This window comes from Tigriopus californicus, chromosome 11, assembly GCF_007210705.1.
Source record: "Tigriopus californicus strain San Diego chromosome 11, Tcal_SD_v2.1, whole genome shotgun sequence".
Classification (NCBI taxonomy): Eukaryota; Metazoa; Arthropoda; class Copepoda; order Harpacticoida; family Harpacticidae; genus Tigriopus; species Tigriopus californicus.
Window position 1 is genome coordinate 14,522,436 of NC_081450.1, and position 15,849 is coordinate 14,538,284.

Genomic DNA, 15,849 nt, shown 5'->3' on the forward strand with positions numbered 1-15,849 from the left:
GGGGCTTATATCGTTCCATATCAAATGTCAAATTATTGATCTCAAATTGTTGATATTCGTGATCTCATCGGTGGCAGACTGTACTTTAAAACTAGTACGTACGTCTTCCAGTCTGCGGAATTTGTGCCTCAGACTGAGATGCCAACATCATCTAGTTCAGTGAGCAAATCGTCATTATTTTTGACATCAGGGATGAAATGAGGCCCCGTTTTGGAAGACGATCCCCGCCTTTGTGGCGTTGCAAATTGGGCTTGATCGCTAATGCGATTGGCAAATCCAGATCCTGACCAACGTGTGTACAAAGACTCCACTTATTGGAGCTGAAACGGCGCTCTTGTGAAGTGTTTTGGCTTTTGGCTTTTGGGGTTTGGGACCCACTGATTAGGTAGGATCCATGGTTGTTCAGCAAAGCTTCAAGGTGAAGTGCAAGTGAAATGAAGTGCACCACATTTCTGCTACAAATTCAGGTCCTCCCACGCTTGTGGATGTGGATGGAGTAGAAGTCGAAGGGCAAGAACGCTTGCTTGCTTGCTTATTGGCGAAGAACCATCAAGGCAAAGCGACGAGTGAGTTCGATTCTCAGGACTACGAGTCTTAGCACACGACCAAAATTACTTCCCGGTTGGTTGGTTGGTTGGTTGGTTGGCTGAATGGCTGCTTGCTTGCTTGGTTGGCAAGTGGGGCTAGCCTAACCTCCTGGTTGTCCGCCCCTCTCGAGCTCGACAACAATTTTGAATCGCCCAAAGGTTTCAAGAATGGATTGATTATGTGGAAAATGGAGAAGGCTTCCCTTTTGTTATGAGGAGCATCAGATTTGGCGAAACTCGGACGAGGCCACCAATTCGGGGACTCTACCGGTCTATAAACGATTATGGAGTGCTGATGATAGTACAGGTCTCGTAAAGTTGATATGTTTAAGAATTATGCGCCCAAGAAGGGGTCCTTCTTGTTTTGGGAATGAACTTGTTCTCATCACTTTCATTGATCGCCAATGAGGCAAATTGGGTTTCGAGAGAAAGTAGTCGTACCAATACTGGTGGCTAGAATCCGCAAGCAAAGAGCTGATGTGTTCAAACTCACACCTGCGTTCAAATCGCTTTTAAATATCCAGAACGGATCACTTTGGAGTGGAAAATTATAGACTCTAATAGTCAAGTCAGGGTTAAGATGGCTATGTAAATGATAATAGCCCCGATAACAGCCCCCTTCCATGGGTAAGTGGAGAAAAATCCAATAAAAATCCTGACACAGAAGGCTATTTTGGATCCATGATGATACCAGTGGTTCGGTCCGTATACTCACTCCCCTCATTCTAGGTTTTAGCGAGGACTAGAGAGGGCCCGCAGACCCGCGGATGCTTCGAGAAGTCCCGTTTGCGCTTATCTTTTGACAGACGATGCATTCGAAGAAAACCGAACGCGTCGCGGTCGGAGCACAAGCGGAGACTTGAACGCACCTCGATTTGAACATCTTCAGTTGGTTCCTGGAGTTTGATGAGGCCACATATCCCTCTGTCAAGCTTCTAATCTTTGAAGTCGGCCTCAGCTGAATAGAAAGTGAAAGCAATACAAGTTCATGCTCCTCTCGACTTGTTGGCATCATGTGTGAAACCTTGCAACTGACTTGGAAGCTACCCAATACACACGCCACGAAGACCATGCCCAAGAGAACCTCCTCCGTTCTCAGAGCGAAGGCACCAAAGAAGGTCAGGTCCGCCAAGGCTAATAATAACAGCAATAACAAAACGAAGAAGAATTACAAGTCAGAGGAGGAAGTGGATAAATACGCTCTTCGAGCATGCTCCATTAAGAAACGAATCGAAACTGAATCTCGTAAAGGACAACCTCGGAAGCGAGGTCCAAAGCCTAAGCCTCGTCCTCTTCCCATGAGCAAGTACCGCAGAAAGACGGCCAACTTGAGAGAGAGACAACGAATGGGTGAGATAAACGTTGCCTTTGATAAGCTCAAGGACAAAATCCCCACCCCCATCATGGCGGGTAAAGGTCGGTGTGAAAAGTTAACCAAGATTAACGTCCTTCACGTGGCCATTAACTATATCCGAGCTCTGGAGAACATCTTGGACACTGGCGATGCCGGAGTAAATGTATATGGCACATCCATCGTTCAAAGCCCTTTCTGTCCCTTACCTACGGGTGAAGGTGATGACCTGGAGGATGAGGACATGGACACGGAGGAAGGAGATTCCAACGATCCCTTGGAGGCTCTGTCCAACGCCATCAAATTGACGGCCACAATCAATAAATCCAAGAAACGAAACAAAAGTGAGTCGAGTTCCAACTCAAGTGGAGATGATAGCGGTTTCATGGAAGATGCGGATGATCCAGGTGATGATAGAAGTCCCGGTTCAACCCCAACCAAGGGCCTCGACAATAGTCCCGAGGTGGATTGTCCGGATTGGACTGAGCTCACTTCCACTTTGGATTTCCTGCCTCGCGTTGTTGGCTTCAAATCTCAACCTCCTCCTGTGGCAACCCCTTCCATTCCTGCTCCGGCGCCTCCCACCACTACCAGTGGTAACCTCGACACTCTTTTGACCATATCAGCGGCACCAGTGTTGCCAAATAAAAGTGCCCGCCGAGTGCTCCAGCCCAAGCACTTCAATCAGCAAAGCCCGGAAGCTGCTACTGGATCTCGGAACGGCGTCGGGAGTGGCGGGAGATCACCTCAGCTTCCCCCTCCTCTTTCTTCCTCTCTGTCTTTGATCGGCGACACTTCTTCCATTGGCGCGGGAGTCTTGAATACAGGAACTACTGGGAAAGGAAGTGATTTCATTGGCGGAGGGGGAGGAGGACTCGATCCTGGTTTGATCACGTCTCATGTGGCAGATCTTTTCACCGAGTTGGCCGGTAGTTTTGACGAGTCCTTGGAAGGATTCGAGGACTTCAACTTTGGGGTGGTTGATCCGTTCGAAAATTTGATTTGATGAGGTCCCTGCAGACCGATGTTCTGGTGCTTGCTAGGAATTATGCTTCTTTTTCACTTCAATGTCTAGCCCTCCTGTTAATCAATCCCTATGGTATTACTTGTTGATGAACACAAATGTTTTACAAACCACTTTCTAGCATCTCTTCAACCCTCTCTGTGACCTGAAAATCCCCCAAGACAGAATTCTGTTGTGCCATTCATGTAAATATATTTGTGATATCCAACATAGTTATGAGCTCGTTTCATCAAAAATGCCATTATGGAAATAAAGAAAAGAGTTCAGAATCTTCAAAGTTGACTTTTAAGTATAAATACAATTTCTTGTTTTATGAGCTTAGGAGTGTCATAATTCCCGAATGACGAGATGGCATCGTACAGTACGGAGTCCCTTGACTGGAGGGAGAGGACCTCACAAGAGTGAAGGAGATTGGATCATTTTGATGGACTCTACCGCTTAAATGGCAAGATATGAGAGCAAAAACTCCACCACGACTCTCTAGACTCGTCGCTTTACTTTTTGTAGGGGTTATTATTGCTTGGATGAGCTTACGGTAGCAGATTCCTATTCCAATGAACCAAACGTCTCAACAGGGACTCCTTGATCTAAAAAAGAGTGGCAGCAAGAGATGTTAGGTTGACTGTTTTTTAGTCTTTAGAAGAGGTCCATAGCCAGTCTGGATTTTTTGTTCTGTCATCTTGGGTGGCAAAAGAATTAACGTGATATGCTGTGGAAACTGCTGATCAAATTTGAGCGGGCCTAGTCGCGTGTCCCTTCATCATAACGCCCCTGAGCCCCCGGGCGTTGGAGGGTTTTGGCCACATCTTCACACACACACACATAATCCAGCTACTGGATTTGATTCGCTTGCAGACTTCTAATTTCATTAGCGTCCGTAATTATTATCATTATTAAGATGCCTCCCATTGTTGTTGGCAATTGGGTGTGGGTAGATTGAAGGCAGTGCCTAAGGTGGTAGCAGAACAAGTGGGGCTGGTTAGGGGCGAACACATCTGTCCTGAATTTGATAGTGAAACGAGATCGTGTTTGATGGGCAACATTCGTCGCCACAATCAAATTGTTAATAGACCATGTCGTAAGCCACAAGTTAATGAAGCTAGAAGAGAGTTCAAAAGCTTGTCTTTTGGGCACTTACACGCCTTTAATTGGGAGTTTGTTTTTTTTGGTCATGTTTGCTCAAGACTCGTATCAATCTCAATTCAAATCTAAGCCTAGACCTGGATGATCTCCATCCATCTGAAACTACCGCCACCACCATCACCACCACCACCTGAACCCCTATCACACTACCTGTCTTAGTTAAACCCACTAGATGTGTCAAGTATACCAAGACCCTGGGTTCGAGCAACATTTAGGCTTTCAAGTGAGCACAAACAGCCCTTTGACCCTGAGTGTAGTTTTTCACCCTCCTCGCACTTCGATTCCCAAGTGTCACGGGGGATGTTGTAGACAAGATAATCAAGATGGAAAACAGAATATGACAAGTCATCCCTAGATCTGATTTCCAGGTTCCCTGACAGCTCTTCTATGAACAGTCTCGGGTAGCTCGTCCACACGGGGGAAGCACCACAATGTACCAAACAATACATAAATGCTATGCTACAAGTTCTCTTTTGTGAACGCTATCACTTACACCTTGACTCAGCATCATGACCCGATCTTCCACGATTGAATAGTCAATATCGGACCTCAAGATCTCTCATTATAAATGCCATCACTTTTATTTTGGTAGGCCGTTCTTGTTCTACTCGTATTCCAAGTACTATCAACCATACAGCCCAAGGTTGGGCCAACCAAACTCGGACTTGTTGTTGACTGATGAGGCTTTTTCCCTAACTTGTGGGTCAAGCGTGTCTACCAACAATCTGTAGTGTTAGTGAGTACGCATTCTTGTCCAAGATATCAATCCCATGTCATGCGTTTTGAAGTGACAGCGTCCCATTATTTTCACCTTCCACATGACAAAATACCTCCTGAGTGAACAAAGCGCGTCGATCGATGGTTGGCGAAGAGGTACGTTTGGGAGGGCTATTCCTGGCAAGGAAGTGCTAGCTAATGTTTGATCCGAGTGTGAAATCATCACCCTAGCTCCAAGACCACATTCCGAATTGCCAAGATCGAGGAGACAGTGGATTTGGACAGGTTTGATCCTTCAGCTCGTTGACATCCATTCCACATGGCTTGTTGATCTCCTAAGTCTTGACATGTGCCTTCTGCCCAAGCTTCATTCATTTCTACCTTTCGAGGAGTTTTCCAATGTTTCTAGGCATGAGGAATATTTTCTCTGTAAGTTCGAACTGTACTTTTAGGTTTCAAACCAGCCCCCTTCCATGGGGTTGAAGTCTAGTTTCGAGGATGTAAAGTCATTGTATCCACAAGAATGGGAAGAGCTCTGAATTTAATTCGGTCTCCTGCTGAGATGTTTTCTTCGGATGATATAAGGCTTACTTTTTGCGCCCACATCAGGTTGACACCCCTGTTTCTCAATAGAATGAAGCAAAAACCCAACACTAAACTTTGTCCCGACTTCAGCTGACTCGGTAAGGGGGCAAAAAGGTCCGCAGTTCAGTTTGGCGGCGGGATGGGGTTCCCCAAGGAAGGAAAAAAGCATGGAATATGACGACGATCTTGAGGGTTTGTTGGATTGATGGTGGTGGTGGTGGTGTGCTTAACAAAGCAGAAAATGAAATGGGATCAAAGTGGAGAAAATGACCATGCTTGAGATAATGCCCATGCTGTCGGGCCTATGATTTCACGCGTTGAATTATGACTGAACCACTTTGGTGGGTGGATGGGTTTGTGGTAATGAGATGTGAGTAAACACGTGAACGTGTCTTCAGGATTGCTTATCGGAGAGTCAATTCGGGATTTAATTGAATCTCCAACGCAAGTAGGAGAATTCCAATTAAATGCTAATGTATTCTGGAGACGATAACAATTGCTCCATGACTTACTCCATCAATGATGGCGAGGTTCGTAATAGATGGGAGCTCCCCTTAAATGGCCTCAAGTTGGTGGTAGGGAAAAAAACCAACACACTGATATTTCAAGCACTCCCTTGAAAATCCATTAGACCATATTTTGAAGGAGACATTCAAGTAGCACTGATAAAATTGCTGGATCCACGAGACGCCTGCAATTTGAAACCATCTTATCCGTGTCTGCACCTTTAAGTAACGACTTATTCATACCCTTGGATATGGCAAATGCTATGTCGGTCGAAATATTTAAGGACGATTTTGAACAGTGCCCACAAATACGATTCTCTCTCCGTTTCCAATGAGGGTTCTTTTTTTCTCCCTCGCTTCAACTTCCATATGTCCATGAATCCTTTCAATGGACTCACAACTAGTAGGTGGCATTGACAGAAGTCACGGTGGTATCAATGGATGCGATAAGAAATCTCATGGTTCATTAAATAAACTGTCAAAGAATGATAGAAATGCCATTCAACAAACCAATGGGCAAGATCAATGGCTAATCACATAAACAACAACCTCTTCATCCGCTCAAGCTTGCTTGTTTCTGTCAAACAAATGAGACCTTTTAGGGCTTATCGATTCGCCCTTGAAAAAGACGGACCATTTACCGAGTATCAAATTATACAGAAAGTAACCGGTTCAAGTACTTTTATAAAACTTTGCAACATGGCTTGTGAGTTTTGATCCAATTCTTACGACAAAGTAGTGCTTATCGCGGGTTCTACGTACGTCTCCAATGCTTGGCCAAGCGAAGAGAAACGATGATGTCATTTTCAATTTCAGTGAATGAACAAAGTGCCCATTGAACAAGTGTGTGTTGACTTTTGATATTGGGCGAATTCAGGCCCAAAAGGGGAATATCCGATGACAACCCTAACATCATCAGCATCTTTGATCCTCCTACTCGCAAAGCTCCCCGGCCTCCTCCTCCTCCTCCTTCTTCTCCTTCTTCTCCTTCTTCTCCTCCTGGTCCTTTTCGTCCTCATGATCATCATCGCGATGGTTGAAGTTCTTGAGTAGCTCCCGTTCTGATTCAGGTGGAAGCTAAAGGTTGAATTGATAGATTTGATTGGATCATAAATAACTCTTCTTGTTGGCTGACAGCTCGCCATACATTGGCCATTGGAACGAGAGAAACAGACAGACGGACGGACAGATGAACGGACAAGCGAGCTACCACACAATCAATGATGCCATATCAACCATCTTCATCAGTATACGATGTCTTAACCAACTTGATATCGAACATCGAACCGCAAGCTGGCGTACTTCACCTCGAGGTTGGGTCGATGTATGAAATCAATGTGGCATTGAATGACCAACATTATTTGGCAAATTGTTGGGATGCATGTTGTCAGCTCGGTTTGGAGGTTCCATCCGGACTTCAAACCAGATCAATCACGCCACATGGGAAGCTCGGAATGTCCAGATCTTGATGCTCCGAATTCCACCACGACCAATAACAAATCCATCACTTGGAGATCGGGATGGAGTCCGCTATAACTTCAGCGATCCAATATAATCAAACGGACAGTACCTTCAAACAATTGGGACCGTTGCACCGCTAAGTTATGGTTGAAATGGCTGTGAGGCCCATCCTTGATACATGGCTTTGGGAGTGAGAGGTGATTTCTCCCCTCGAATTTCTTCCTATGTGGGGACAATTAGGCACATTTGTCTTATCTCTACCTGGGAAACCTGTGAACTTAACCAGTTTGATCTTGGTCCAACCATTATTCAAGTCTTCCACGCAGAGAGAGGGTTGATCTTTTATCTAATGAGTTTCAAATGTCACACACACACAGATGGTTCATGAATTATGATGAATGGCCAGAGAAAATGAATCAAGATCTGGCCTTGTTCTTCGCGTTGTCTTCCTTCGTTGTTTCTCCACCAATTGGTATTCAGGGGTATTGGCATTTGTTGCAGGAAATCCATGCATGAATTGCGTCCATAAAAACTGGGCCCCATTCATCGTTCCTGGCTGTACAATTCTAGCTTGGACAAGGATCGAGGTCTTAACAAGACATTGGCATGATGCATCGGTCAAATGTATTCCGAACGGAGGGTGTGGGGCACAAAAAATGGATCAAATGGCTTATTTCCCACGGACGATGGAAAGTTTTTTGGACTCCAGACATTTTGTTCAACTCAGCTACCAATTCTGATCTCTGAAGGACGACCTAAGCCCCTGGACAGAGACCTTCAGGGAAGATATGTTACTCCTCCATATGAAGAGGGAATAATATGCCAGGAATCGATGCAAAATTATTCTTTTGAGCTTTATGATCTTGTAAACATGATCTTTCAATTTTGGAGTCAAGGAGTAAAGAATTCATATTTCCCGCGTATTCTTTAAGAAACATCCTTACGATTGTCAAATCATGTCTTTTTTCTTGTTCTTATGTGCCCTTGATGCTTTCTGTAGCTGCATTGCTCATGGAGCCCTCGAGTGCTCCCTCCAGGAGCTCGAGTCATCCTCTTAACCAGCCAATCTATTTTGAGTTTTCCATTTTAATGAGGCAAGATATCAAGGCATAAGAAATGAAATCGAGACATTTTTTTGCCGCCTACGTACAACATTCGGATGGCAGCGGTGACAGTGGACGACCATGATGAGGATGATGACCAGATGGATGAAGGACAGGGTCTCCATTCAAACTGAAGATATGTGCTCCAATTTCATAAAGCGTGAATTCTGGAGCTAGAGAAGCTATAAACCAGATACGTTCTCGGGTTACAAAGGTAAAAAGGGCTCGCGAAGGTTTGTCACCAATGTCTGGAGATATATGCAGCCGATCCGGTGACACCTCTACCCCCATCACCGCCACTCTTGCTACCGGAATATGAGAGATTATTATTGGGTATGTTATGGATATGCCGTCCATTGCCTTGTACGTGAAAGAGAGGGGAAATTGTGAGTGGGCTTCATGACTTTGAGAGCGAGATGCTAATCTTTCAATTTGAGGATTCAAATGAGTGTAGGAGGTTGTCATTATGAGACATGCCAAATTGCCCCACAAACTCCAAAATTCCTCACCATGACGGACAGACAGACTGAGGACGCTCACCAGATCGTTTAATATCGACTAAGACAATCACATCCATCAGGTATAATGGCATGCAAGCAATTGCTTGCATCTGCGTAAAGAGGGTCCCGCAGAGCCCATAATCCGAAGGACAAACAATGACATCTGACGTTACTGTACGTTTGGCCTGTTGTGCACTTGCCAGTAATGTGCTGTCCTCCTAGTCATTATCGACCACGGTAAATTTCAATGGTATTTCGTCAATACTTTCTTACCAACGGGAGCCTTGCATGGCCAAGAAGGCTGATACGTTCAAGGCGTTTAAGTTTTGAACGATTGTCATTATGCCATTGAAGAGTCTGTAGGTGCGAAAATGTATCTTAAGCGTGGGAAATAACGTACTTGCTTGAGCACAACGGCAATTGTCAAGATGGGAAGCTATTTTGAAAACAAAGAGAGAGTCTCTGGATGGTTACATAGGCTTCCAGTTAGTACCAATTATAGGTGTTCAAATTACTGGATTTTGATCTCGTCCCCCTTTTATTGTCTTCTTGATCAATTTGAGACGAGCCCAAATTAGTGAATAATTGAAGTTGCTTCACTTCCAATCAGGCCATTCTTACGATATACATGGTGTCACTAATTAGCGCTCAACTAAATCTCACTTGACTGGCTGACTGACTGACTGGCTAACAATCTGACCCATCCCATCATCAAAAAATATATTTGACCGGGATTGAAGCTCAGTCTTGCTCAGGATATCAGTACAAATGTTGGGTTGACGAGCACAATTGAAATTTCCAGTCTCTCAGGAGAAAAAGATAAATGAACAGTAGCCCCAACGTCAGTCAGCCAGTCAGTTCGTTCGTTCGTCCGTCAGTCAGTCAGTCAGTCAGTCAGATGGGTTTGGAGGTCCCAGTGAAGTTAATCTGATGAATCTTCATGCAGATTCGAGGGCTTCGCCGAGCACCTTTACGACCACAAAAGAGAGGCAACATCACTAACTCGGCTCCACCCAATGACTATCATCAAGAGGTGAATGTGAACTGGTCTTGCTATCTGAAAAGTATTTTCCTGCAACAATTGATGAGGATGACTCACTTCCAAACTACGAGCCAGAGCTACAAAATGGATTGGCAGCACTCATAGTACCTACTTACATTCAATCGAAAAGTTATGTGATTCCTTCTCTTGTGAATCGTCATGTACCTACTATGTTGCGTATCAATTTGTTGGTGCGAGCCGAAAAAAATCATGCCACTTCCGAGATCAAAACACCGTTCAGCGTTCATCGTCCATAATCAAAGTTGGTATGGGAGAAGATATCATAAACAGTATCTATCGTCTCTGAGAAATATCGAGTGTGCAAACCTGCCACGTCGAGTCAGTCAAGGGTCATTAATGAGTCTCGAATCTCGGAGATCTGCCAATAAGGTTCCATTTTGGTGCCTATAGGCCCTGCCCCTTTTGTCTCGCCACTTGAGGCCTGACTCTCTTTCCCCCCTCGTTAGAGGCCTGCTGGCGAGGCATGTGATAGGCCAAAATAGCGACGTCAGACCACGAGCATGCACCCATACATACGTACTTGGGATGGCGCTTTTTGACGGGATAATTGCAACTCCCAAGATTACGTCATTGAACGACGGACGAATTGCGAGATGAAGCAGCGTCTTGGCCGATCCAATATGTGGTTATTGTTTATTTGCCCATCAAAGTGGAAGTAAAACGTTGCCAGATATCAAACTATGCCTGGATTGCCTTTGGAGTGCTAAGCATTGCATTTCAAAATGCAATTCACGCTTCTTTGGAGAAAAATCACAACGAGAAGCCCATATTGAGAAGGTGCTAAATTTCTAGTCATGATGTTCAAATGCATCCAATATTAAAATGTTGATTGATAGCCTTGGCTAACCACCAGCCCGTATCCAGCTTTGAGAGCATTATTCTAACGTTTCAATATCAACACCGATCCGAACTTTGAATTTCGGGCGGATATACCTAGCTGAGAGATTTCATGGTTTGCCGTTTGGTCTTGGGCTCAAATGAGTGAATGAGTCGACTTTCGGGAGGAAAGGAGCTGGATTTTTGGGGTTGGCGTGGGCGAACTTACGACTTGATTCGGTCATCAAAAGGTGCCTGGAAGTGCCTCCTGAAAGTGGGCACCTCCACAGCTATCATTTCAATCCGATGAAGTCCCTCTTCAGCTCAGAAGTGTATCTTTCTGTGGCCCCCAAGAAGGGAGGAAGGAGAAAGACCTGGGCCTGTCATAGACGGGACCACGGCGGTTTTACTATCTTCAATGCCTAGTAGGCCTACTAACCATAAATGCAATGATATCAGTTACTTTCAAGCCAAAGCCACCCACTCAAAACGTTCCCAATGCCGACAAGATACTTGGATGAAAACATAATCATTTCCCACTCTTTCCTCGCGAATGGAGAATTCTCTGTCGCCCGATCAAAAATTGGAAATTTCGACCTTTTCGGATTTCTTTTTTTTTTTTTCAGTATACGCGGACCAAGGTGACTGAAATGGTTTTGAGGAGTGTTGCTTGTTTTGGCGCTTGGGCCAGGGCTTAATGTGCCAAAAGATCTGTTATCGTATTTAGAATGGATATGAGGCTGTCAAAGTTGGGATTGCTCAAGGTTCACCCCAGGATCAGTGTGCCTGTACCCGAGAGCAAATGTTCTCAATAAAATATTTTATACGTTTGCAAATTGAAAAACCTGATGATTGTGAGGAAACACAAAAAAATGGCCAAGGCAGTATTCGTCCCACTCACGACTGGTAAATGTCTTGTCTAATCAAATGACATCAAACTAACCCATTTTTTAGTAGTAATCAGCCTGCGATGAAAGTGGAATCCAATTTGAGTGATGATCTCATTCTTGCTCTCCTTGTTCTTCAGCCTCTTGAAAGAAGTAGGCCGAGAAATTGCAAACTGCACAGAAATGTCTTGATTATGCTACCTAATTTAAAGGGCAATGAGGCATTAACTGGTTATCTGTCTATCTTTACGAGTATGGCTAATGTAACATTATTCGCAAACTAACCAAGTTAGCCACGTGCTCGTGAACTGGAACAACTCTGTGGACGGTCTAAATCTTGCACAACTAACCAGGATTGAAGTGTTTGTCTAAAAGCTTGCCACCATTGAACAGTGTCGTAAAGCTGGCCATTGTTAATCAATTAGGCCACACTCATATAAGGAGAGGGGATAATGGATCTTGGATGTACCTTTGTTTGCTCTTTGGCCACTTTAGCTGATTTATTCAACCTTTCTCTCACTCCATTTCAATCGTTTCAATCAACAATTTGTTTACTCATGTTCAAGCTTTGGCCCCTTAGATTCGATTGAATCCAGCGATGAATTTGAACCCGTGTGATAGGAACTGCTGAATCATGATGATGATCATCATCATAGTCTTCATCCTCATAATATGCCCAATCTTGTGCCCTTGATTCGGAGAGGATGGTCAGTATCACGCTGACAAAAAGCCTTTGGCGATGCTCCAAGGTTCTGTGACTGCACATGATTGTTTATCTATTGATCCATTAAGATTCCGAGTGCATGTTTACTTTTTGCATTGGCAGCAGGAATTGTCTTGGAATGATAACAACCGTGCACGACCAAGCCCACACAAAGATTGGGAGCGTCACCCCTCTTTAAGCTAGATAGAACAAGCTTTTACGCTGACCAAGTTTCAGCCTCAATTTGACCAAAAGGGCTTGAATATGGAATCTTCCCGCACACTTGTTGAAGGTAGTTGGATTTTAATTGTCCCATACCAGCCACGTGTTTGGGGCACTTTTCATACCAGTCTATTGTTTTCACAATGCCTTCAAGAATGTACCTTGTTAGGAGGGGTCCCATTCAAAGAGCCTTCAGCCCTGATGATAATTGCCTCGCCACTTGTTGTTTTGAAAGTCCTCTTTGAAGTTTGTAGAGAGTAAAGAGCAACGCAGAGAGGAGCAAAGCGGTCCAGGAGCATTCGGATCTATTGTGGCGAAACATACTTGATCTTAATTCAAAACTCCAGGCATCTAGTTCCTCACGCTGCAACAGATTGAGATGGCTCAAGAAGTGTTTTGAATCACTACCACTCTTTCAACACCCCTCCAGACAATTTGTGATGCGGACAGGGGTTGGCTTCCGAGTAAATATTCCGATTTCCATCAGATTTAGAACGAAATAATCGGAGAACGCTATCAAAGCTGTATACGAGGACGCCATATCTCAAGCTGAAGCCATTTGCATGTTAATGAGAGTGTATCAAAAGGAGCTGAATTAAGTAATATCCCCCAACCTTCAGGGCAAGGAGCAAATGCAAATTCAGTCACTTCCAAATGAAGACGTTGCCGGGTCTTGAAAACCCAAACATAAGACAAGGGACAAAGCTCCGACATTCCTGGGATAAGAAGAACCGTCAAAGACACCGGACCATAATAAAACTCAGAGGAGACACAGACACCTCGTCACACTGGGCATGAACAAACTGACGTGATCTACGTACATTGCGATTTTCACTTTACTGTCGTAAAAAGGTTCTGTTTGTTCATATCATCTGTGTTTGGTGTTCAAGTCAAGGTTAGAACTGGATTAAGCAAATACCCCTAGGCAACCCACAATGTTTTACTCTCCATGTCTTCCGTTTTTACTCTTCTTTACTACATAGGGTTGGCATCAAGTTGTTGATAGAACAATTGAATGCATGGCAAACAATGACTTCATTCAATATGACGTTCACAATTTGTTGACTAATGGATCAGTGGATTCGATTTCGAATATCAATAAGAGTTCATGTGTTTGGACGAGAGTGAGGGAGAGAGAGACAGAGACTAATGATTCCTTGTGACAAGGAGCAATTATGAAGCAAAGTAAACATGTTAATACACCCATTCATTTGACCAACCAGCTCCGGCTAACTAGCGCCGTATTTGGCCAATTGGCCAATCACTGTACTACTTGCCAGAGCCAAATTGAAAAATTATACACGAGCCTAGCGTACTGTAAAAGGGGAGAAAAAACTTAATTTCCCGAGTAGCCGCTAACAGCAGTAGCCATAAAGAGATTAGCCTGCAGATCTCTCTCTGTCTCTCTTGGTTTTGGGGCAGAGTGAGGCGGGTCATCACTTTTCTTGTCGGCAAAATCTTCTGCCTCTCTGAAAGGTGATAACTAGGGTATAGGCACTGGCCCCGAAATCCCGATCTCAAATCTTGATGTGATAGTGGTCACTAGCGGATTAACTCAGCACTTTACCGTCACCTGGAAGACACATTGGCCTGAAGCTACTTCCACAAATGTGGCTTGCCGTCCTTTAACTTTCAACCCGCACTCAACGTTTCGTGGACAAAGTGGGCCTATTTTTGGATGAATAAGACAATATTTGAGGCCTAAGATAAAACCATTTCCTTTATTTTGGCCGTTAGGCTGACGAAATCGGTACAGCAGACAATATTTGAGGCCTAAGATAAAACCATTTCCTTTATTTTGGCCGTTAGGCTGACGAAATCGACAAATTAGCCTTTTACGCGTCAGAGCTAAGAATGCACTTTAAAATGACTTCAGGTTCATTCCGCTTCCTCTCATGACTATGCTGCTTTACCATGTTACATATCATAAGGATTCTGTTGATGGCGTAAATGGGACTAGCTTTTGGAAATTGAGGTGTTAGGGAGTATGGGCTTAAGTCTTCATTGAAAGTTGGTGAAACTCAAATTCATCTATTATGGTTGGTAAAGTCCGAAAGTTAATCAAAAGCAAAAGGGATAGTGCCCCACCGTTCATTTGTTTACCTTCAATTGACCACCATCCAAGAATGAACTCTGTGAACAATTGATGTTGTTTCCTTGAGTGCTCCTAAGTGCGCAACGGGCTCAGTCAACGTGACGGTAAAACCAGAGGCTTTCCCAAGCAATCCCATCAACGCGTGACAAAGGTCCATTCATTTTTCGGCGGCAATAAAAAAATGTGGAAAGATTTCAAAGCAGGAAGGCAGAGAGGGAAGAAGAGAGAGAGGCCAGGGGATGAGTGACTTTGCTTCAAAGATTGAGAAGATGATAAAATGATGATCAAAATCGGGAGAAAGGGTGTCCATCATCTAATGGCCAATTATCTGCTAGTAATCACCAAATCATGATGATCAGCCCTAGATTCCAGGGGCTAAATTTATGAATGTGCCACAAGCCTTTAGGGCTGGTACCCGAACGTTGCCTTTGTGTTAGTGGTCGCTAGGGAGCTCATCATTATCTATTTGATAATGTGGATATTAAGGCAAGTTTTGGTCGGCATTTGATGTGCATTGGTGCACTGACTAAACGGTTATTGATGCCAATATTTGATTAGATGACCCATTTCATGGGGATCGAGAATTTTGGTCTAAACTCATTTGAGCTGGCTGGGTTCTTGTAAATAAGCCAGGCCTTTTGGTAGGCCCTTTTTAAAGACGTACTTATCATAATTGCATGTAATACCATTACAAGACTTGCATTGAGGGGGCCCAAAGTCGTAGAGATCAATTCAATTACTAGGTATGAATGAGCAGAAAATGCTAAATATGAAATAAATGAGGCCTGTCATCTCTTAAAACCTTTAAACCGGCGTCAAGACATATATTCCACACTTTCCAGTTGAGGAATCAGCTCAAATTTGAGAATCTACGTACTTTGGCATAACCAAATCTAGTTATCTCAACCAAACATTGGACTTTGAAATTCTTTTGTTAGCTGGAAAGGGCTCTTGGGGGAGAACGGCACCAGTGTGGAGGGAGCCCTTTTGATATCATAGCACTTGAGATCTTTATCGAAGTTCAGAGATCTCATTACGGCATCATCCCACGAATTGGAGACCAAATAACTAGTGAGTGTACCACGC

The 15,849-nt window shown here is 44.1% G+C and overlaps 1 protein-coding gene across 1 annotated transcript; it reads left to right on the plus strand.

Annotated features, from left to right (window-relative positions):
* Nucleotides 1-579: 579 nt before the first annotated feature.
* Nucleotides 580-3,238, plus strand: LOC131890081 (uncharacterized). The gene has a single exon (XM_059239357.1). It carries the CDS (start codon nt 1,601-1,603, stop codon nt 2,942-2,944), a length of 1,344 nt encoding a protein of 447 aa, XP_059095340.1. The 5' UTR covers nt 580-1,600; the 3' UTR covers nt 2,945-3,238.
* The last annotated feature ends 12,611 nt before the right edge of the window (nt 3,239-15,849 follow it).

Excerpts from the sequence above, each read along its gene's own strand:
- LOC131890081 (XM_059239357.1), top strand. The coding sequence starts at position 1,601 with ATGTGTGAAACCTTGCAACTGACTTGGAAGCTACCCAATACACACGCC.